The sequence below is a fragment of the Cherax quadricarinatus genome, unplaced genomic scaffold (assembly GCF_038502225.1).
Source record: "Cherax quadricarinatus isolate ZL_2023a unplaced genomic scaffold, ASM3850222v1 Contig1568, whole genome shotgun sequence".
NCBI lineage: Eukaryota > Metazoa > Arthropoda > Malacostraca > Decapoda > Parastacidae > Cherax > Cherax quadricarinatus.
Window position 1 is genome coordinate 39,327 of NW_027196594.1, and position 25,142 is coordinate 64,468.

The 25,142-nt window shown below is 44.9% G+C and overlaps 1 protein-coding gene across 1 annotated transcript in view; it reads right to left on the reverse strand.

Annotated features, from left to right (window-relative positions):
• Nucleotides 1-25,142, reverse strand: part of LOC138851684 (beta-alanyl-bioamine nonribosomal peptide synthetase ebony-like) — a gene marked incomplete at its 5' end in the record, with an annotated part of 70,558 nt that overhangs the window by 32,370 nt on the left and 13,046 nt on the right. The window contains one exon of the mRNA XM_070081055.1: nt 14,941-15,036. Coding sequence (XP_069937156.1) covers nt 14,941-15,036 — 96 coding nt within the window. The remainder of the gene's footprint in view (nt 1-14,940; nt 15,037-25,142) is intronic.

A 25,142-nucleotide genomic window follows, 5' to 3' on the forward strand; every position in this document is an offset into this window, starting at 1 on the left:
TGGTCTCTTGTAACACCCATGACTTACAGAAGGAGGTGTTACTAGCCCCTTGTTGCTGGCATGGTCGTCGCCTCTTGTAACACCCATGACTTACAGAAGGAGGTGTTACTAGCCCCTTGTTGCTGGCATGGTCGTCGCCTCTTGTAACACCCATGACTTACAGAAGGAGGTGTTACTAGCCCCTTGTTGCTGGCATGGTCGTCGCCTCTTGTAACACCCATGACTTACAGAAGGAGGTGTTACTAGCCCCTTGTTGCTGGCATGGTCGTCTCCTCTTGTAACACCCATGACTTACAGAAGGAGGTGTTACTAGCCCCTTGTTGCTGGCATGGTCGTCGCCTCTTGTAACACCCATGACTTACAGAAGGAGGTGTTACTAGCCCCTTGTTGCTGGCATGGTCATCGCCTCTTGTAACACCCATGACTTACAGAAGGAGGTGTTACTAGCCCCTTGTTGCTGGCATGGTCGTCGCCTCTTGTAACACCCATGACTTACAGAAGGAGGTGTTACTAGCCCCTTGTTGCTGGCATGGTCGTCGCCTCTTGTAACACCCATGACTTACAGAAGGAGGTGTTACTAGCCCCTTGTTGCTGGCATGGTCGTCGCCTCTTGTAACACCCATGACTTACAGAAGGAGGTGTTACTAGCCCCTTGTTGCTGGCATGGTCGTCGCCTCTTGTAACACCCATGACTTACAGAAGGAGGTGTTACTAGCCCCTTGTTGCTGGCATGGTCGTCGCCTCTTGTAACACCCATGACTTACAGAAGGAGGTGTTACTAGCCCCTTGTTGCTGGCATGGTCGTCGCCTCTTGTAACACCCATGACTTACAGAAGGAGGTGTTACTAGCCCCTTGTTGCTGGCATGGTCGTCGCCTCTTGTAACACCCATGACTTACAGAAGGAGGTGTTACTAGCCCCTTGTTGCTGGCATGGTCGTCGCCTCTTGTAACACCCATGACTTACAGAAGGAGGTGTTACTAGCCCCTTGTTGCTGGCATGATCGTCGCCTCTTGTAACACCCATGACTTACAGAAGGAGGTGTTACTAGCCCCTTGTTGCTGGCATGGTCGTCGCCTCTTGTAACACCCATGACTTACAGAAGGAGGTGTTACTAGCCCCTTGTTGCTGGCATGGTCGTCGCCTCTTGTAACACCCATGACTTACAGAAGGAGGTGTTACTAGCCCCTTGTTGCTGGCATGGTCGTCGCCTCTTGTAACACCCATGACTTACAGAAGGAGGTGTTACTAGCCCCTTGTTGCTGGCATGGTCGTCGCCTCTTGTAACACCCATGACTTACAGAAGGAGGTGTTACTAGCCCCTTGTTGCTGGCATGGTCGTTGCCTCTTGTAACACCCATGACTTACAGAAGGAGGTGTTACTAGCCCCTTGTTGCTGGCATGGTCTTCGCCTCTTGTAACACCCATGACTTACAGAAGGACGTGTTACTATCCACATGTTGCTGGCATGGTCGTCGCCTCTTGTAACACCCATGACTTACAGAAGGTGGTGTTACTCGCCCCTTGGTGCTGGCATGGTCGTCGCCTCTTGTAACACCCATGACTTACAGAAGGAGGTGTTACTAGCCACTTGTTGCTGGCATGGTCGTCGCCTCTTGTAACACCCATGACTTACAGAAGGGGGTGTTACTAGCCCCTTGTTGCTTGCATAGTCGTCGCCTCTTGTAACACCCATGACTTACAGAAGGAGGTGTTACTAGCCCCTTGTTGCTGGCATGGTCGTCGCCTCTTGTAACACCCATGACTTACAGAAGGAGGTGTTACTAGCCCCTTGTTGCTGGCATGGTCGTCGCCTCTTGTAACACCCATGACTTACAGAAGGAGGTGTTACTAGCCCCTTGTTGCTGGCATGGTCGTCGCCTCTTGTAACACCCAGGACTTACAGAAGGAGGTGTTACTAGCCCCTTGTTGCTGGCATGGTCGTCGCCTCTTGTAACACCCATGACTTACAGAAGGAGGTGTTACTAGCCCCTTGTTGATGGCATGATCGTCGCCTCTTATAACACCCATGACTTACAGAAGGAGGTGTTACTAGCCCCTTGTTGCTGACATGGTCGTCGCCTCTTATAACACCCATGACTTACAGAAGGAGGTGTTACTAGCCCCTTGTTGCTGGCATGGTCGTTGCCTCTTGTAACACCCATGACTTACAGAAGGAGGTGTTGCTAGCCCCTTGTTGCTGGCACGATCGTCGCCTCTTGAAACACCCATGACTTACAGAAGGAGGTGTTACTAGCCCCTTGTTGCTGGCATGGTCGTCTCCTGTTGTAGCACCCATGACTTACAGAAGGAGGTGTTACTAGCCCCTTGTTGCTGGCATGATCGTCGCCTCTTGTAACACCCATGACTTACAGAAGGAGATGTTACTAGCCCCTTGTTGCTGGCATGGTCATCGCCTCTTGTAACACCCATGACTTACAGAAGGAGGTGTTACTAGCCCCTTGTTGCTGGCATGGTCGTCGTCTCTTGTAACACCCATGACTTACAGAAGAAGGTGTTACTAGCCCCTTGTTGCTGGCATGGTCGTCGCCTCTTGTAACACCCATGACTTACAGAAGGAGGAGTTACTAGCCCATTGTTGCTGGCATGGTCGTCGCCTCCTGTAACACCCATGAATTACAGAAGGAGGCGTTACTAGCCCCTTGTTGCTGGCATGGTCGTCGCCTCTTGTAACACCCATGACTTACAGAAGGAGGTGTTACTAGCCATTTGTTGCTGGCATGATCGTCGCCTCTTGTAACACCTATGACTTACAGAAGGAGGTGTTACTAGCCCCTTGTTGCTGGCATGGTCGTCGCCTCTTGTAACACCCATGACTTACAGAAGGAGGTGTTACTAGCCCCTTGTTGCTGGCATGGTCGTCGCCTCTTGTAACACCCATGACTTACAGAAGGAGGTGTTACTAGCCCCTTGTTGCTGGCATGGTCGTCGCCTCTTGCAACACCAATGACTTAAGAAGGGTGTTACTAGCCCCTTGTTGCTGGCATGGTCGTCGCCTCTTTTAACACCCATGACTTACAGAAGGAGGTGTTACTAGCCCCTTGTTGCTGGCATGGTCGTCGCCTCTTGTAACACCCATGACTTACAGAAGGAGGTGTTACTAGCCCCTTGTTGCTGGCATGGTCGTCGCCTCTTGTAACACCCATGACTTACAGAAGGAGGTGTTACTAGCCCCTTGTTGCTGGCATGGTCGTCGCCTCTTGTAACACCCATGACTTACAGAAGGAGGTGTTACTAGCCCCTTGTTGCTGGCATGGTCGTCGCCTCTTGTAACACCCATGACTTACAGAAGACGGTGTTACTAGCCCCTTGTTGCTGGCATGATCGTCGCATCTTGTAACACCCATGACTAACAGAAGGAGGTGTTACTAGCCCCTTGTTGCTGGTATGGTCGTCGCCTCTTGTAACACCCATGACTTACAGAAGGAGGTGTTACTACCCGCTTGTTGCTGGCATGGTCCTCGCCTCTCGTAACACCCATGACTTACAGAAGGACGTGTTACTATCCCCATGTTGCTGGCATGGTCGTCGCCTCTTGTAACACCCATGACTTACAGAAAAAGGTGTTACTAGCCCCTTGTTGCTGGCATGGTCGTCGCCTCTTGCAACACCCATGACTTACAGAAAAAGGTGTTACTAGCCCCTTGTTGCTGGCATGATCGTCGCCTCTTGTAACACCCATGACTTACAGAAGGAGGTGTTACTAGCCACTTGTTGCTGGCATGGTCGTCGCCTCTTGTAACACCCATGACTTACAGAAGGAGGTGTTACTAGCATCTTGTTGCTGGCATAGTCGTCGCCTCTTGTAACACCCATGACTTACAGAAGGAGGTGTTACTAGCCCCTTGTTGCTGGCATGGTCGTCGCCTCTTGTAACACCCATGACTTACAGAAGGAGGTGTTACTAGCCCCTTGTTGCTGGCATGGTCGTCGCCTCTTGTAACACCCAGGACTTACAGAAGGAGGTGTTACTAGCCCCTTGTTGCTGGCATGGTCGTCGCCTCTTGTAACACCCATGACTTACAGAAGGAGGTGTTACTAGCCCCTTGTTGATGGCATGATCGTCGCCTCTTATAACACCCATGACTTACAGAAGGAGGTGTTACTAGCCCCTTGTTGCTGACATGGTCGTCGCCTCTTATAACACCCATGACTTACAGAAGGAGGTGTTACTAGCCCCTTGTTGCTGGCATGGTCGTTGCCTCTTGTAACACCCATGACTTACAGAAGGAGGTGTTGCTAGCCCCTTGTTGCTGGCACGATCGTCGCCTCTTGAAACACCCATGACTTACAGAAGGAGGTGTTACTAGCCCCTTGTTGCTGGCATGGTCGTCTCCTCTTGTAACACCCATGACTTACAGAAGGAGGTGTTACTAGCCCTTTGTTGCTGGCATGATCGTCGCCTCTTGTAACACCCATGACTTACAGAAGGAGATGTTACTAGCCCCTTGTTGCTGGCATGGTCATCGCCTCTTTGTAACACCCATGACTTACAGAAGGAGGTGTTACTAGCCCCTTGTTGCTGGCATGGTCTTCGTCTCTTGTAACACCCATGACTTACAGAAGAAGGTGTTACTAGCCCCTTGTTGCTGGCACGGTCGTCGCCTCTTGTAACACCCATGACTTACAGAAGGAGGAGTTACTAGCCCATTGTTGCTGGCATGGTCGTCGCCTCTTGTAACACCCATGAATTACAGAAGGAGGCGTTACTAGCCCCTTGTTGCTGGCATGGTCGTCGCCTCTTGTAACACCCATGACTTACAGAAGGAGGTGTTACTAGCCCCTTGTTGCTGGCATGATCGTCGCCTCTTGTAACACCTATGACTTACAGAAGGAGGTGTTACTAGCCCCTTGTTGCTGGCATGGTCGTCGCCTCTTGTAACACCCATGACTTACAGAAGGAGGTGTTACTAGCCCCTTGTTGCAGGTATGGTCGTCGCCTCTTGTAACACCCATGACTTACAGAAGGAGGTGTTACTAGCCCCTTGTTGCTGGCATGGTCGTCGCCTCTTGTAACACCCATGACTTACAGAAGGAGTTGTTACTAGCCCCTTGTTGCTGGCATGGTCGTCGCCTCTTGTATCACCCATGACTTACAGAAGGAGGTGTTACTAGCCCCTTGTTGCTGGCATGGTCGTCGCCTCTTGTAACACCCATGACTTACAGAAGGAGGTGTTACTAGCCCCTTGTTGCTGGCATGGTCGTCGCCTCTTGTAACACCCATGACTTACAGAAGGAGGTGTTACTAGCCCCTTGTTGCTGGCATGGTCGTCGCCTCTTGTAACACCCATGACTTACAGAAGGAGGTGTTACTAGCCCCTTGTTGCTGGCATGGTCTTCGACTCTTGTAACACCCATGACTTACAGAAGGAGGTGTTACTAGCCCCTTGTTGCTGGCATGGCCGTCACCTCTTGTAACACCCATGACTTACAGAAGGAGGTGTTACTAGCCCCTTGTTGCTGTCATGATCGTCGCCTCTTGTAACACCCATAACTTACAGAAGGAGGTGTTACTAGCCCCTTGTTGCTGGCATGGTCGTCGCCTCTTGTAACACCCATGACTTTCAGAAGAAGGTGTTACTAGCCCCTTGTTGCTGGCATGATCGTCGCCTCTTGTAACACCCATGACTTACAGAAGGAGGTGTTACTAGCGCCTTGTTGCTGGCATGATCGTCGCCTCTTGTAACACCCATGACTTACAGAAGGAGGTGTTACTAGCCCCTTGTTGCTGGCATAATCGTCGACTCTTGTAACTACCATGACTTACAGAAGGAGGTGTTACTAGCCCATTGTTGCTGGCATGGTCGTCGCCTCTTCTAACGGCCATGACTTACAGAAGGAGGTGTTACTAGCCCCTTGTTGCTGGCATGGCCGTCGCCTCTTGTAACACCCATGACTTACAGAAGGAGGTGTTACTAGCCCCTTGTTGCTGGCATGGTCGTCGCCTCTTGTAACACTCTTGACTTACAGAAGGAGGTGTTACTAGCCCCTTGTTGCTGGCATGGTCGTCGCCTCTTCTAACACCCATGACATACAGAAGGAAGTGTTACTAGCCCCTTGTTGCTGGCATGGTCGTCGCCTCTTGTAACACAAATGACTTACAGAAGGAAGTGTTACTAGCCCCTTTTTGCTGGCATGGTCTTCGCCTCTTGTAACACCCATGACTTACAGAAGGAGGTGTTACTAGCCCCTTGTTGCTGGCATGATCGTCGCCTCCTGTAACACCCTTGACTTACAGAAGGAGGTGTTACTAGCCCTTTGTTGCTGGCATGATCGTCGCCTCTTGTAACACCCATGACTTACAGAAGGAGGTGTTACTAGCCCCTTGTTGCTGGCATGGTCGTCGCCTCTTGTAACACCCATGACTTACAGAAGGAGGTGTTACTAGCCCCTTGTTGCTGGCATGGTCGTCGCCTCTTGTAACACCCATGACTTACAGAAGGAGGTGTTACTAGCCCCTTGTTGCTGGCATGGTCGTCGCCTCTTGTAACACCCATGACTTACAGAAGGAGGTGTTACTAGCCCCTTGTTGCTGGCATGGTCGTCGCCTCTTGTAACACCCATGACTTACAGAAGGAGGTGTTACTAGCCCCTTGTTGCTGGCATGGTCGTCGCCTCTTTTAACACCCATGACTTACAGAAGGAGGTGTTACTAGCCCCTTGTTGCTGGCATGGTCGTCGCCTCTTGTAACACCCATGACATACAGAAGGAAGTGTTACTAGCCCCTTGTTGCTGGCATGGTCGTCGCCTCTTGTAACACAAATGACTTACAGAAGGAAGTGTTACTAGCCCCTTGTTGCTGGCATGGTCGTCGCCTCTTGTAACACCCATGACTTACAGAAGGAGGTGTTACTAGCCCCTTGTTGCTGGCATGATCGTCGCCTCTTGTAACACCCATGACTTACAGAAGGAGGTGTTACTAGCCCTTTGTTGCTGGCATGATCGTCGCCTCTTGTAACACCCTTGACTTACAGAAGGAGGTGTTACTAGCCCCTTGTTGCTGAAATGGTCGTCGCCTCTTGTAACACCCATGACTTACAGAAGGAGGTGTTACTAGCCCCTTGTTGCTGGCATGGTCGTCGCCTCTTGTAACACCCATGACTTACAGAAGGAGGTGTTACTAGCCCCTTGTTGCTGGCATGGTCGTCGCCTCTTGTAACACCCATGACTTACAGAAGGAGGTGTTACTAGCCCCTTGTTGCTGGCATGGTCGTCGCCTCCTGTAACACCCATGACTTACAATAGGAGGTGTTACTAGCCCCTTGTTGCTGGCATGGTCGTCGCCTCTTGTAACACCCATGACTTACAGAAGGAGGTGTTACTAGCCCCTTGTTGCTGGCATGGTCGTCGCCTCTTGTAAGACCCATGACTTACAGAAGGAGGTGTTACTAGCCCCGTGTTGCTGGCATGGTCGTCGCCTCTTGTAACACCCATGACTTACAGAAGGAGCTGTTACTAGCCCTTTGTTGCTGGCATGGTTGTCGCCTCTTGTAACACCTGTGACTTACAGAAGGAGGTGTTACTAGCCCCTTGTTGCTGGCATGGTCGTCGCCTCTTGTAACACCCATGACTTACAGAAGGAGGTGTTACTAGCCCCTTGTTGCTGGCATGGTCGTCGCCTCTTTTAACACCCATGACTTACAGAAGGAGGTGTTACTAGCCCCTTGTTGCTGGCATGGTCGTCGCCTCTTGCAACACCAATGACTTACAGAAGGAGGTGTTACTAGCTCCTTGTTGCTGGCATGGTCGTCGCCTCTTGTAACACCCATGACTTACAGAAGGAGGTGTTACTAGCCCCTTGTTGCTGGCATGGTCGTCGCCTCTTGTAACACCAATGACTTACAGAAGGAGGTGTTACTAGCCCCTTGTTGCTGGCATGGTCGTCGCCTCTTGTAACACCAATGACTTACAGAAGGTGTTACTAGCCCCTTGTTGCTGGCATGGTCGTCGCCTCTTGTAACACCCATGACTTACAGAAGGAGGTGTTACTAGCCCCTTGTTGCTGGCATGGTCGTCGCCTCTTGTAACACCCATGACTTACAGAAGGATGTGTTACTAGCCCCTTGTTGCTGGCATGGTCGTCGCCTCTTGTAACACCCATGACTTACAGAAGGAGGTGTTACTAGCCCCTTGTTGCTGGCATGGTCGTCGCCTCTTGTAACACCAATGACTTACAGAAGGTGTTACTAGCCCCTTGTTGCTGGCATGGTCGTCGCCTCTTGTAACACCCATGACTTACAGAAGGAGGTGTTACTAGCCCCTTGTTGCTGGCATGGTCGTCGCCTCTTGTAACACACATGACTTGTGCAGGAGGAATTCTTCTCCACTTCCGCATGGAGATAAATCAAATAAATAAGAACAAGAACTATTATTATCGTAAACCCTTAAGGGCCTTACAGAGTTAACTTGCTTCAAGAACCCGTCACCTGCATCAAGAACCCGTCACCTGCATCAATGAACCGACACCTGTAGCAAGAACCGTCTCCTGCATCAAGGAAACCGTCACTATCAAGGAACCTTCAACAGCATCAAGGAACCTTCACCAGCATCAAGAAACCTTCTCCAGCATCAAGGAACCTTCACCAGCTTCAAGGAACCTTCACTTGCATCAAGGAACCTTCACCAGTATCAAGGAACCTTCACTTGCATCAAGGAACCTTCACCAGCATCAAGGAACCTTTACCAGCATTAAAGAACCTTCACTTGCATCAAGGAACCTTCACCAGCATCAAGAGACCTTCACCAGCATCAAGGAACCTTTACCAGCATTAAAGAACCTTCACTTGCATTAATGAACCTTCACCAACATCAAGGAACCTTCACTTACATCAAGGAACCTTCACCAGCATCAAGGAACCTTCACCAGCATCAAAGAACCTTCACCAGCATCAAGGAACCTTCACCAGCATCCAGGAAGCTTCACCAGCATCAAGGAACCTTCAACAGCATCAAGGAACCTTCACCAGCATCAAGGAACTTTCACCAGCATCAAGGAACCTTCACTTGCATCAAGGAACCTTCACCAGCATTAAAGAACCTTCAATTGCATCAAGGAACCTTCACCAGCATCAAGGAACCTTCACTTACATCAAGGAACCTTCACCAGCATCAAGGAACCTTCACCAGCATCAAGGAACCTTCACCAGCATCAAAGAACCTTCTCAGAACATCAAAGAACCTTCACTTTCATCAAGGATCCTTCACAAGCATCTAGGAACCTTCAACAGCATCAAGGAACCTTCACCAGCATCAAGGTACTTTCACCAGCATCAAGGAACCTTCACTTGCATCAAGGAACCTTTACCAGCATTAAAGAACCTTCAATTGCATCAACGAACCTTCACCAGCATCAAGGAACCTTCACGTACATCAAGGAACCTTCACCAGCATCAAGGAACCTTCACCAGCATCAAGGAACCTTCACCAGCATCAAAGAACCTTCTCAGAGCATCAAAGAACCTTCACTTTCATCAAGGATCCTTCACCGGCATCAAGGAACCTTCACTTGCATCAAGGAACCTTCACCAGCATCAAGGAACCTTCACCAGCATCAAGGAACCTTCACCAGCATCAAAGAACCTTCTCAGAGCATCAAAGAACCTTCACTTTCATCAAGGATCCTTCACCGGCATCAAGGAACCTTCACTTGCATCAAGGAGCCTTCACCAGCATCAAGGAGCCTTCACCAGCATCAAGGAACCTTCACCAGCATCAAAGAACCTTCTCAGAGCATCAAAGAACCTTCACTTTCATCAAGGATCCTTCACCGGCATCAAGGAACCTTCACTTGCATCAAGGAACCTTCAGCAGCATCAAGGAACCTTCAGCATCAAGGAGCCTTCACCAGCATCAAGGAATCTTCACCAGCATCAAGGAACATTCACCAGCATCAAGGAACCTTCACCAGCATCAAGGAACCTTCACCAGCATTAAGGAGCCTTCACCAGCATCAAGCAATCTTCACCAGCATCAAGGAACCTTCACCAGCATAAAGGAACCTTCACCAGCATTAAGGAGCCTTCACCAGCATCAAGGAACCTTCACCAGCATCAAGGAACCTTCACCAGCATTAAGGAACCTTCACCAGCATCAAGGAACCTTCACCAGCATCAAGGAACCTTCACCAGCATCAAGGAACCTTCAGCATCAAGGAGCCTTCACCAGCATCAAGGAACCTTCACCAGCATTAAGGAACCTTCACCAGCATCAAGGAACCTTCACCAGCATCAAGGAACCTTCACCAGCATCAAGGAACCTTCACCAGCATCAAGGAACCTTCACCAGCATCAAGGAATCTTCACCAGCATCAAGGAACCTTCACCAGCATCAAGGAACCTTCACCAGCATCAAGGAACCTTCACTTGCATCAAGGAACCTTCACCAGCATCAAGGAACCTTCAGCATCAAGGAGTCTTCACCAGCATCAAGGAAACTTCACCAGCATCAAGGAACCTTCACCAGCATCAAGGAACATTCACCAGCATCAAGGAACCTTCACCAGCATCAAGGAACCTTTACCAGCATTAAGGAACCTTCACCAGCATCAAGGAACCTTCACCAGCATCAAGGAACCTTCACCAGCATCAAGGAACATTCACCAGCATCAAGAAACATTCTCCAGCATCAAGGAACCTTCACCAGCATCAAGGAACCTTCACTAGCATCAAGGAACCTTCACCAACATCAAGGAACCTTCGCCAGCATTAAGGAGCCTTCACCAACATCAAGGAACCTTCACCAGCATCAAGGAACCTTCACTTGCTTCAAGGAACCTTCACCAGCATCAACGAACTTTCACCAGCATCAAGGAGCCTTCACCAGCATCAAGGAACTTTCACCAGCATCAAGGAACCTTCACCAGCATCAAGGAACCTTCACCAGCATCAAGGAACCTTCACCAGCATCAAGGAACCTTCACCAGCATCAAGGAACCTTCACCAGCATCAAGGAACCTTCACCAGCATTAAGGAACCTTCACCAGCATCAAGGAACCTTCACCAGCATCAAGGAACCTTCACCAGCATCAAGGAACCTTCACCAGCATCAAGGAACCTTCACCAGCATTAAGGAACCTTCACCAGCATCAAGGAACCTTCACCAGCATCAAGGAATATTAACAGTGATACTTGTGTAGTACACTAATATAGTCACAATTGCATTATAATAAGGCTCCCTCACTAGCCATGATGTCACCACGTCAGTCCACGACCCTACGAGCTAGGGCGGAGGGCTTTTCCCTCGGTGGATGGCAGGCCTGTGTTCCTCTCTCAGGTCTCTGTAATATACAACACCAGAACAACTTACGAGTGTTTTCCACTCCTTTATATATCCCCTACGAACCCCACAACAAATGGTGCCAATGGGTAGTACATCATTGTAGTGATTGGTGATTACGTGGCTCTGAGGAGATTAATTAAGATAAGATTTCGTTCGGATTTTTAACCCCGGAGGGTTAGCCACCCAGGATAACCCAAGAAAGTCACTGCGTCATCGAGGACTGTCTAACTTATTTCCATTGGGGTCCTTAATCTTGTCCCCCAGGATGCGACCCACACCAGTCTACTAACACCCAGGTACCTATTTGCTGCTAGGTGAACAGGACAGCAGGTGTAAGGAAAAGTGTCGAATGTTTCCACCCGCCGGGAATCAAACCCGGGCCCTCCGTGTGTGAAGCGGGAGCTTTAGCCACCAGGCCACCGGGCCTCCCGACTAATACGTCTGATATTGTATGCCAGCACTAATCATCATTCTCTACAACGCTTCCTGATTTGTATGCTTTGTGCTTAGTAGCTTATTTGCTAACCTTCGAGGAATAGATCCACGTTTGTTGCAAATTAAGCCAAGCCAGTCAAGCCAGTCTCTACAAGAGAGATCTTAAGCCACCTAAACCAGCCAAGCCTGCCATCTACCCTGCTTCATTACTGTTGTGTAGATAGTTGCAAGCATTCAAGCCATCTCAGCTTATCCAGTGTCGAGGGATTAAGCATTCCACAATCTGTCCAGAGTGACCAGGGAACTAATGTTACAGCAAAATCATTCAGTGAAGCTTTAACTAGGCTGGGAATTAATAAAAAATAACCTCTCCACCTATCATCCTAAGTCTGGGATGAATTGCTTCCTCTGTTGCTGTTTACATTTTGAGAAACTGTGCTGGAATCATCTGGCCACAGTCCTTTTCATGTGAGTTTTGTGCATAATGTGAGAGGCCCTTTACACGTGTTCACAGAAGGATGGATGAGAGAAGATGCCGACAAAACACCCTATGATCCTTCATTAAGATTGCAAGTTCCTGTCAGCTGGCGAGGGCCAGTCTAAAATTTAATCAATGTAACATGAAATTGTGGTGTCACTAAACTTCTAAATTTTGCTCCTTTAAACCAGGGGACAGGTGTTGGACCAAGAACCCGTGAAGTTTATGAGACCGATGCAGATAGTTAAAAACTATTCTGATTTATACTGTGTGGTAACAAATCTTGATAAAACCAATGCGAGTAAAGCCTACCACATTAATCAGATTTTAATCTCGGTAATAATTTTGTCCTCTGTCACTGACCCTACTGACGATCATGATTTTCTGTAGACAGTTCTGGGGGTTCAAATCAGACTTCCTAACTCAGCCATCCTTCAGGATCCTCACCCCATAATGTCGGAATTTGCAGAAGACCAAGTAATAACTCCACCCTTCTGCATATCTGTCCCAACATATTTTCAAATGTTCAAGAAAAGTGCTACCTGGGTTATCACAAGGTGGACGTAGGAACTGCTAAACCTATTAAACTTTCTTCCTACATAGCTAATCCCCCAAAATAGAGGCCATTTCAGTAGGAGGTGCCCTTCCTGTTAGAACATGGATTAATGGAGGAATCATCTAGTCCATGGGCTTTACCATGTATCCTTGTTAGATAGCTTGATGGAAGATTCCAAATGTGTACTGATTGCCATGTGAATAAGGTTAGAGTAGTGAATGTTTACCCTTTTCCATATTTGGATGATCCAGTGTGCTTTAGAAGTAAGGCCCCTTTCGTTTCTAAACTAGATCTCCTTAAAGATTACTACTAGGTTCCTTTAACAAATAAAGGGAAGAAGATTTCTGCCTTTGTAATTCCAGGATGTCAGTATTAATATAATGTGACAATATTCAAAATGCAGAATTCACCTGTCACATTCCAAAAGTTATTCCTCAGGTTATTAAAGGAATTTAAGGAACAATGGCTTACCTGGACAACATTGTTGTAGTTTCTGATACATGGGAACAACATGTATACCATCTTGAATCACTCTTTGAAAGGTTTTAAAGATTTTACCTCACTAAAAACCTGAGTAAATCATTTTTTGGCCAATATACCATTACTTTCTTGGGTCAGGAAGTAGGTAGTGGCAAAGTAGCACCTACATTTGCTATAAAAATGTACTGTTCCTCAGGATAAGAAGTTCCTGCAAAGGATTTTATCGAAAGTTTTGCAAAACCTCTGCTGAGTGTGTAGCATCCTAATCTCTCTCTTACTAATTAGAAAAGTATATATTGCTGGACCTTCAGGAATACTTTTATGCACTACTCCCATATTTTTGTCTCCAGATTTTTTAAAACCATTTGTATTACATGTTGATGCTTATGAATCAAGAATTTGGGTAATGTTACTCCAAGCTTCTGGTGAGGGATGTCTACAGCAAGTGTACTATTATTCAGTTCAATGACTCACGAAATCGTAATGACACGATTACAAACAAACCATACCAAGGGCGAGTCTCTCTGATCGCGGGTTCAAATCCCTCGTGGTATGGTTTATTCAGTTAATACCAGGTCTATCAGTGGAGCTACTCTACTATTGAACATGAGGCCCTGGCTCTGGTGCTTATACTGTAGCTTTCCTAAGTGTTCTTGAACAGATAATAACATGTGGTCACCGTCTTCAGTGACCACAATCCTCAGTGAAAAACAAGAACACTTGTCTTATGTGTTGGGCATTACGGTTTATTATTATTATTATATTAATTAACATTATTATTAATATTAACATTATTATCTTTATTTCTACAAGTACATGTGCAAGGCATACAGGCCTAGCTGACATCAGCATAACTTCTCCATTTGCCACATTGCCGGCAAAGATGTACTGGCTGACTTCTTCTGCAGAATCTGAGTTGTTAGGCTGTGTTAGGTGAAAAATCGGCAGTAATCTCCTTCTTTCATTATGGTTATAAAGTAAAATTTGAGTAAATCCGGCTATAAGGTTTCCTTTTAGTGAAGGGACATTTGTTTCCCTCCTCAAGTTTCTTGAACCTACACCAGCCTTACTGTCTGTAGTCTCGCTCGTAATGGGGTGTCTAACTTGGAAGTTCCCGTGAGTTGAACGCTACCTAATGAGTTGGATGGAGGGATGCCTAGTCCTGGCTATCAGAATACTTCTGGAGTGGGGGTGTGGCACATAGGCATGCCTCCTGACCAGTGAACCAGGTGCTAAGAGTATAAAGAGCAGGGGTCCCATCGTTATACCAGAACCTTGGTTCAACCAGCCAATTACAAGAAAGCCCTCCAAAGTTGTGAAGCACTGTGGTACACTTGGGACTCATCCTTAGCAGACTTCCTTCACAGTCTGGTCGCTACTTTTCTCACTGTGTCTCTTGCTGGCACTTGCCTTATTGTACATAACTGTATATATTGTACATAGGCTGTGTACGTATATTGTAACTACCTGATTATTAGGTGAAGGCAATACTATCATTTACTCTTCTGCTTTTTTGCTCACTCTTAAGAGTGCAGGCAAGTAGTCTACACTTGAGTTCGTAAAACACCACCTGGTGACCAGTGTGATGTTCACTCATACATAAGTAATTACCACCACCTGGTGACCAGTGTGATGTTCACTCTTACATTAGTAACTACCACCACCTTGTGACCAGTGTGACGTTCACTCTTACCTTAGGAATTACTACAACCTGGTGACCAGTTAGTAGTGGACCAAAGATCTCACTGATGGAGTCCACGAAGGTGAGAGCAGACTTAAAACAGCACACCTGCAGAGATTAAGGGCTTATGTTTATTACAGTTCTTCATTAACATCTAAAATATTTTTTTAAGATATGTTTGTTCATTATATTCATGAAAGGAGGAAAGGTATAAATCATGTTGTGTGCCATAAGACTGGCAGAGAATATGCATGATTTCCTTGTATAAGAGCATGAGTGACAAGAGAGAATGTGATATTGTAAGGGAATATGTATGCTGAGTGTTCCAGGGAAAATTTATAGTAGAATTATTACTGAAAGGTGAGTGGGAAGACAGAAATGAGGACTGCAGAAGAGCAATGAGGACTGAGGAAGGGGAGGGGATGTATAGACCAAGTGTTACATTGAAGCATATGTCAGCGGCACCTAATTAAGGGTAAGGAGGTGTTTGTTGCATTTATGGATTTAGATAAGCCATATCTTCACCAACAATGATGATGTGATTCGGATTATAACGTATCAAAGACAATACACTCAGACAGCAACATAATAGAGAACCAGACATGTATGTGAAGGGCTCCTGACCAGTAAAAGCTGATCAGTTATGAAGATGCCTTCACCAAATTCAACTTCAATATAAAAGGCACACAGTGGGATATAGTCAGCCATGTCTTAAATGAAACAGGCTGCGACGATATCGTAACAACACGGATCCAAACCTTTGACTAGAGAGAAATGACAGTTTCTGACAGAGTCAACTATAGGAAACAATCTGCTTGACTTGATTCTTGCCAACAAAGAATAACTAGTTAATGATCTTGAGCTAGGGGAAAGCGATAACAAATCACTTAGTTTCAATATATCATGGAATTACCAAAATAACTGCAATCAAGACACAATCCCAGATTTCCGCTTGGTTGACTTCATTGGTCTGAGAAATTACGTGGGCGAGCTAAATAGGGATGACCTTACTATGTGTCAGGAAGGTAGGGTTGGTTGCCAATGTGACGTATTTCAGAGCATAGTGCTAGCTGCCCTGACGACTTTTGTCCCAAGTAGGGAAATTACATCTAAGAGAAATGATCCCATGTGGATAAACAATAGATTAAAGTATCTCACTAGTCAAAAAAGAGGCATATATAGGCGTATCAAAAGAAGGGAAGGGCAGTTAAGAAATAAATATATTCTGTTAAAGAGAGAAATAAAGAAATTAATAAGAAAAGTAAACAGGGATTATGAGACTTAAGTCGCAAGGGATTCGAAGACTAACCCAAAAGCGCTCTTCCAGGTATACAGAAGTAAGATTAAGGACAAGATACGCTCACTTAAGAGTAACTCAGGTCAGATTACTGACAGTGATAAGTAAATGTGTGAACTTTTCAATACCTACTTCCTCTCAGTGTTTACTCAGGAAGATACTAGCGAAATTCCAGAAATAATAAATTATGTAGATCAGGACGATAATAAACTATGTACGATTGCGGTAACTAGTGACATGGTCCTCAGACAAATAGAGAAATTAAAACCTAACAAATCCCTAGGTCCTGATGAACTGTTTGCAAGGGTTTTAAAGTAATGTAAAGAGGAACTTTGGGTAATCTTTTCAATATATCATTACAAACTGACAGACAAGTGGAGAATGGCAAATGTAATACCTATTTACAAGGCAGGTGACAGGTCCTTAGCTTCCATCTATAGACCAATAAGCCTTACCTCCATAGTAGGTAAATTTATGGAGGAAAGGGGACTGATAGGACTGGGAAGAGTGTTGAGAGGTGGCAGGGATGGAAAACTTAAGCCGGCCTTAGGTAACTATAAATATAAATGGATTGTGTGATGGCGTGAGACGTGAGTGGTTTAGAATGTTTTTGAACAGATATAACGAGGATGTAGTATTTGTACAGGAACACAACTTTCAGCTTGATTATGAATTAGTGGTGACTAGATATCAGGCCTTTGTGTGAGAGTGACATTCGTATGTATATATGCCCCAGCTGAAAATGATGCGAAAGTGAAGACAGTTTTCGTACATGAGGAACTTGTGTACTTCCTATGCACTTTACCGTCCGTGGCGATTGTGGGGGGGAGGGGGGATTGGAATTGTGTTGTCAAGAGGGCAGATGTAGAACCAAGGGGAACGGGATATTTTTCTACAGTATTATGGGGCCTTTTTAGGGATATCCAGTTAAGGGATTGGTTTGGGGGAGGGATGCGGGAGGTGGCGCATACTTTTGTACGGAGAGGATATGCGGCATGGTTCGACAGAACATATCTATCGAAGAGGGTAATGGTCGAGTCTTTTAAGACCATTGTGATGGCTTATTCTGATCACAGGGTGGTGATGGTGGAGGTGGGGTGAGCGACATTGACACATAGACATAGAAGTTATTGGAAACTGAACACGGAGGTTCTGGGGGATGAGGAAGGATTGGAAGGTTTTGCAGTGTTATGGGAACAGCTTCGTGCAGAGGGGAGGACTGCGGAGGATGTGGTGGGATGGTGAGATAGTGTGGCAAAAGCAAGGATCCGTCAATTTTACGTGCGGGAGGGTAAACGAATTAATCAATTGCAGTTTTGCCTAACCAATTACTTAGAAGACAGATTATGGGGATGTTATGGAGGGGAAGCAGCGCGGAATTATCCAGTGGAGGACATACAAATGTTGAAGGGGAAGATAAGGGTGTTGCAGGAGGAGCGTTTTGCAGCAGTGTGGGTGCAGGCTGGGATGGAGGAGGTTCTATGGGGAACAGGCCGTCGGCCTGGCTGCCAGGCCAGAAGCTGTGACACCAAGCTACTGCAATCCTGGGCTTAGAAGTCACCTCCTCGGTGGGGGGATTTCAAGAGAGTCAAGTATTAAGGGACACAAAGGGGATGAGTGTGTTTGCGGATAGATGGTATGAGGGATATTGGAAAAGTCATGGGGTGGAAGGGGAAGATCTAATGCAAGTGCGTGGGTTTGAGCCGTGTAAACTGGGAAGGAGTAATCGAGAGTTGCTGGGGCGGGGTCAATGAAGAAGAGGAGATATGGAAAGCACCTATGGAAATGAGTAAGGGAAAGGTGCCTGGGATTGATGGTTTACCCTGTGAATTTTATGTGTAACATTGGGGGCTTCTGAGGGGATTTCTGGTTAAGTTAATGAATGCGATGAAAGAAGGAGGTAAGATGGGAGACACGCAGGCAACGGCAATGGTGGTGTTGGTCCCAAAGAGGAAGAAGCAGAGCACCCTTAGGGATTACCGAGCCATTTCGTTGCTATGTGCTGGTTACAAGTTGTTTGCGAAAGTTCTGGGAAACAGGCTTAAATGTATTGTGGTGAGGGTGGTGTCTGAGTCTCAGTTTGGGTTGCTTGGTAGGTCAATGGTCACAGGACACGGGATCATTAAAGGTTTTGTGGAAAAAAATGGAGGGGGGAGGGTGGGTTGTTGGCATTGGATTGACATGGGGCGTATGCCAGGGTGGAAAGAGGATCATTGCAGAATATTCTCATCAGACAGGGTTTCGGGGAGGAAATCGTGCTGTGGGTAGAAACAGGGGAGCAAGAGTGTGGGTACAAATAAAGGGGTGAGTGGGGAGGCAGTCAACATGGGACGGGTCTTAGACAGGGATGTCCAATGTCACAACTATTGTTTGCATGTGTTCAGGACCCCTTTTATAGGATGGTGGAGGATTGTATAGGATACGGGGTAGGGGTAGGCGAGGGGCAGCTTTGGCCTGCTCTGGTAGGTTACATGGATGATACAACCATTCTGGTGAGTGAGGAGATGCAGTTGGGGGCACTGGGGGAGGTCGTGCGCATGTTTGGGGAGCTACGGGGATGAAAGTAAACTTGGAGAAGTCGATGATCATGGGGCTGGGGGCGCGGTCAGGGAGGGTGGAGTGGGGATGCGATGTCAAGCAGCGCAGGTTGGAAGTCTGAAGATATATGGTGCTCTCTATGAGGCTGACCTGAGAGCAGCGAGAGAGGCAAATTAGAATAGGATGGTAGAACGAGTGCAACAACGCTTAGGAATGCTATGACCTTACCATTTAATCCTTATACAAAGAGCGACTGCGATTAACGTATTTATGGAAAATTAAAAATTGCCTGGATAAATATCATTAGATACATACCAGTAAATGGTAACAAAGACAATTATTCTTTATCAATGTTACAGAGATATGTAGGAATTTTAGGACACCTAGGTCGCAAAAAATGTCCCCCATCGATACCTACTATAATCTCTATCTCCACAAGTCACTCTGAACCTATATTAATTTCAACTAAAATATTCATCACCAGGAATTCTGGTACAACATTAATATAAATATGTGGACTGTATATAAAGTTTAAAAAAAGGAATACATATACATTGAAGGAGAATTTATAATAACAACACTCACCAATTAGTCTGGAGATTACTTGGTGTGTCATACACAAACCCCTGCCTAAGTGTGAAGAAAGTACTGGCCAGAATTTCAACATAAATAGACATAACTTAGCTGGGTTTCCCTGGCTGTCCTGTCCACTCGCCTTTTCAAGTTATGCAGGACTGCAATTCCAACAATTTCTGCTCCTATTTGGGAGGATTCAACCACAATTTAACCTCCAGAGCGACGGAATTTATGCACATTTCACTCGCGTGTCTTTAGCCCAGTTCAAAACAATGGTGTCTCTCCTTCCCCCAGCGATGCTCACCAATTTCGCGGGTTCTTTATTTATTTACAAATTAATTTTTATTACATACAATATATTTCATCAATTTACATACAAAATACACTGTACTATATATTTCCTTACTGTGGCTGGGCGGAGTTCGTTGCTAAACGACTCAAATTGCTCCTTCCTCTAAGAAACAATTCCAGCCAGTTCTGGCTTGAGTGATTGTTTTTCTAATAGGTCTTATTACAATTTCATCTTCCTGCATTATTTGATCTGTGTTATCTTCAATATCACTCGTGTCACTTTCCCTTACATTTTCATTTACAGTTGACTGAATTCCATTTAATTCCAAAAGAATCAATTTATTAATCGTGCATAAACTTTCCTGGCCACGACACAACACTTTGACATTCTGGACAACACCTTGTGCATCTGCATGCAATGCCAATACCTTGCCCAGAGGCCACAATGTTCGATGTTGTTCAGTATCAATTAACACAACATCACCTGGTTGAATGTTTTGTCGATTTACTGCATCTGTTGCACCATAAAAGTGTTTACGTAGTGTAAGAAGATATTCCTTACGCCACACATTAGACCAATGATCAATTACTTTATTTAACATTTTAAATTTATTACACAACACTGCCGCATCATTGTAATCTTCATCACTTTCTTCCGGATTATCTCTATAGACAAGGGCAGCTTCCAATTTCCTTCCACATATTAGGTGAGAAGGTGTTAATACATCTGCATCAGGTGTATCACTCATGTACGAGAGAGGCCTATTATTTATACGATTTTCTGCCTCCACTAACACTGCACGGAATTCTTCCAAATTAATTCTCTTCCTGTGTAGTACTTTACAGAGACACCTCTTCACTGTGCCTATCAGTCTTTCGTACAGCCCCCCCTGCCAAGGGGCTCTATGAGTAATAAATTTTCAGGTACACCCTCGCTGGGTTAACATAGATTGAACATCGTTACTCTTATTTAATTCTATGAAGTGTTGAGCACCTGCTACAATATTAGTGGCATTTTCGGATATCATCAATCTCGGACAGGATCTCCTACCTGCAAATTTTCGAAACAGCTGTATAAACTGTTCTGCAGACAAGTCCTGAGCCAAATGAACTGCCCTAGAAGCAGTGCAAGCGAGCAAGCATACATACACTTTCAGTGGAACACCATCTAAAGTACCTGTTAAAATTATTGGACCACTATAGTCTACACCTGTTACATCAAATGGTTTCACTAATTGTACACGCTCCTTTGACAATGGTGGAGGACCTGGGTACATATAGGATCTGGCATCCACACAGCGACATATTACACAAGATTTAATCACCCTTTTTACACTTTGCCGTCCTTGTGGAATCCAGAAAGTTTCCCTAATACAATTTAAGGTATCTTGTACCCCACCATGCATTACATTTTTATGGGCATTTAAAACAATTAAATTTGTTAGATGATGAGTTTTGGGCAGTAAGATAGGGTGTTTAGCACAATCACCCAATTCAGAATTTTGTAACCTACCTCTGCACCTAATTACATTGTTCTCTAAATACAGCCCCAATTTCTCTATTATGGAACCTTTCACAATATTTCCTTCCATCATCAATTTAATCTCATTTCCATAGATTTCTTCTTGTACCCTCTGTATCCAATATTTAGGAGGATGTGAAAACTTATAGGAGATATTCATCTTGTTTAGAAATTTAAACACCAACTTAGTTACATTGATTAGTTTGGGTAAAGAAGAATACCTGTTTATATCAGTGGCTAAGGAAGGACAAACTATTGGAGTGGTAGTCACAGTAATTTCAACAGAAGCAATATACGCCTTTTGTACAGGCCAATTAGCTTTATTTACCAACCAGCTCGGTCCTTTAAACCATGATACAGCATTTACAAATTTAGCATAAGGTAAACCTCGAGACAAGAAATCAGCTGGATTCTCCTCTCCAGGTATATGGTTAAATGTTAACATATGTTGACCCAAACTATTATACTTCTCTTGCATCTGATTAATTTCAGCGACTCTGTTTTGTTTGTACACAATTTTACTGTTTCCATTAAGAATCCATTGTAAGGATACCTCATTATCAGACCAAATTACAGTGTCACTAATATTTATCTTCTGCAACTTATTTCTTATATAATTAGCTAATTTGACACCTACATAAATGGCTGTTAATTCCAACTGAGGTAAGGCACATGATTTAATTGGAGACACTTTAGACTTAGGCATAACGAGAGAAATAACACTATTACAGTGAAGGTAAGCAACTGCTCCATACGCCAATTTTGAAGCATCACAAAAAAAATGTGGAGTATATTTTTCCCATCTGGATTGACCACCTGGCGTGGGAACTCCAACATTGGAATTTTTTCATAATAGCCAATTAATTCATCCCACTTGTTAATGAATTCCTCAGGTAGAGTTTCATCCCAAGCACATTTAAGTTTCCATGCTTCTTGTATTAACAATTTCCCTCTTATAGAAAGGGGAGACATTAAGCCTAGTGGATCAAAACATTTGGAAACTTCAGCAGGCAAAACTCTTAGTTAATTTATTGGGCATACTGTAATTATTAGGTTTTAACATTAACAAATCTCTCTCAGTATCCCAAGTTAATCCCAATACATTACTACATTTTGGTACTTCATCTCCAGGGTAATCTTTACTTATTCTGTCCTTTAATTTGGACGAATTACTATTCCATTCCCTCAGAGGCATATTTGCCCTTTGCATTATTTTATTAGCCTATCCATAAGTCATTAACAGTTCCTCTTCAGTTGTCGTCACACCCAGGAAATTGTCCACATAAAATTCTTTGCTCATTACTTTACTCAGTGGACTTCACGTATGTTTAAGGTGTGCATTTATCGTCGCATGAAGTAGGAACGGACTGGATGTAGCACCAAATAATATGCTCCTAAAGCGAAAGGTTTTCAGAGGGCTAAGTGGGTCACTAGGATTCTCAGGCCATAAGAAACGGGTACAATCCCAGTCAGCCTCTTGTAAACCCACTTTTAGAAAAGCTTTACTTATGTCAGTCGTAAAGGCATAATTCTTCACCCTGAAATTTAATAAGATATCTCCTAATTTTTCCGTCAACGACAGACCTGTCATCAAACAGTCATTTAAACTAGGTATATTTTTGTTACTCCTGGCACTACAATTAAACACAATCCTCAGAGGAGTGGTCTTAGAATCCTTCTTTCACTCCTTGATGTGGCAAATAGTGACCATAAATTTTGACTTCCTCAGGAGGTACCTCTTCAATAAATTTATTAATTAATTGTTCAGTAATTATATCATTAGAGGCAGTCAACAATTCTGGTGTCTTACTCAGTTCGCGGAGCTGAGCCTTTAATTGTCCATATGCCATTCTGTAATTAGTGGGCAATTCTGGATGGTTCAGTCTCCACGGAAGTCGCACCCAGTATTGTCCAGATTCAAATTTTACATCTCTCAGGTATTGTTCCTGAGTAAAAGAATCGTCTGGACTTTCTTCATTTACATTTATTTCAATGCTGTCTAATTCCCACAATTTATGCACTAGCTCAACACCATCCTCTATGGAAGAATTATACTGGGCACAATTTCATGAGTAAGACACACAGTTATGGTATTTGTAGTTTCCTCTAGTCATGAATTATTATTACGAGGAATCCTACCATACATTACTTGGCCTCCTGCAGTCTTTAAAAGGGTGACACCATATTTCTTTACCATACCCTTTACAAAGGAGGCATAATAGTCACTACCTATCAAAATATTTATTGGGCCTACAGAATCATCATTTACATCAGAAGGTGCTAAATTTACATTATGTGAGAGTCTTTCTGTAGCTTTACTAAGCCCTGCTGTAGATATTTTCTCTGGAAGTCTATCTACAATTACTGCATTAATACGTTTTTTCTCATTGCCCAACCTACCAGTTACATAAACAGTGTCATACAATTGAGTCCTTTTATCTGAGAGAAAACCGGATAATTTTAGAGTTGTAGAATCTCCCATTTGTACTTTCATACCATTAAGACATTTACGTTTTATGAAAGTACGCTGGGATCCCTGGTCTAATAATGCAGTTACAATTTTTGATTTATGCCTTTTATCATCAATTTTACCTGTAACACAGGTAAAGCTACTTTAGCAAAACCATCATTATTAACACTAGCAGCAATTTTTACATTAGCCAGTGTTGTGTCAGGATTGTCAACATTATCATTATTATCAACATTATCATACAGACCCTTGCACATGACTATATGTGTGTCTTCCTTTGTGACATTGATAACAGTTGTTTAATTTGGCATGACAATCCTTTACACTGTGAGTACCTAGACATCTGATACATCTGTCAAGTTCTTCCAATCTTTCAACTTTATCATTCCATGAATTGTATGCACTGCAATTCTTAGAAAAATGAATACCCTTTCAGAAGAGACAATCTCTCTTTTCTTTGGCTGGTTTCTTATTATTATTATTATAATCAAAAAGAAGCGCTAAGCCACAAGGGCTATACAGCGCTGCCGGGTAGGGAAGGAAGCGAGGGTATTGGATGGCAGAAGGGAGGAGGGATGATCAGTAGGTTACAGAAAACAGCGGGGCAGGGGATGGTACGGGGGTAGAGGGTAGCAAGAGATTGAAGTAGAAAGGGCTGAAGGCATCAGAATTTGTGAAGTAAGTCAGTTGTTGTCAAAAAGTCAATGAGAGAGTCTGGATGAAAGGTGGGTCCATCAGCGAGAAGGGAAGGTAAAGGGAGAGCAGCGGAGTGAAGACGACGACGGAGGTAAATTCTGCGTGCTCGTTGATAAAGTGAGCAGTCCAACAGAATGTGGCTGACTGATAATGGAACTTGGCAATTCTCACAGAGAGGAGCAGAGCGCCTCTCCATGAGATATCCATGAGTAAGACGAGTATGGCCAATGCGAAGACGGGAGAGAGTAGTCTCCCGACCTCGACACTGGTGATAAGAAGACGGCCAGTAACCTATACTCGGTTTAATAGATTGAAGTTTGTTGCCGAGCATAGTAGACCAACGGGTGTGAAGGTGGGAAGATATTGCAGCAAAATAGTCCGTAAATGGAATACCTCTACATAAAACTGGTAGGTCATGTACTGCTGACCGCGCAGCAGTGTCTGCTTGTTCATTGCCCTGTACGTCAACATGACCAGGGACCCAACAAAAAACAATATCTTTATGCTTGGTAAAGATGCAGCGTAGCCAAAGTTGGATACGGAGGACTAAGGGGTGAGGTGTATCAAATTTCTGTATAGCCTGTAAAGCACCAAGGGAGTCTGAGACAACCACAAATGATGACACAGGCATAGATGCAATACGGATAAGTGCTGTAAGGATGGCATACAATTCAGCAGTAAAAATGCTAGCCGAAGAGAGTAAATGTCCTTGTACGACGCTGTCCGGAAACACTGCTGCGAATCCTACGCCGTCAGAAGACTTAGAGCCATCTGTGTACACAGCAATGGCATGAGAATGAGAGTGAAAGTGGTCAAGAAAAAGA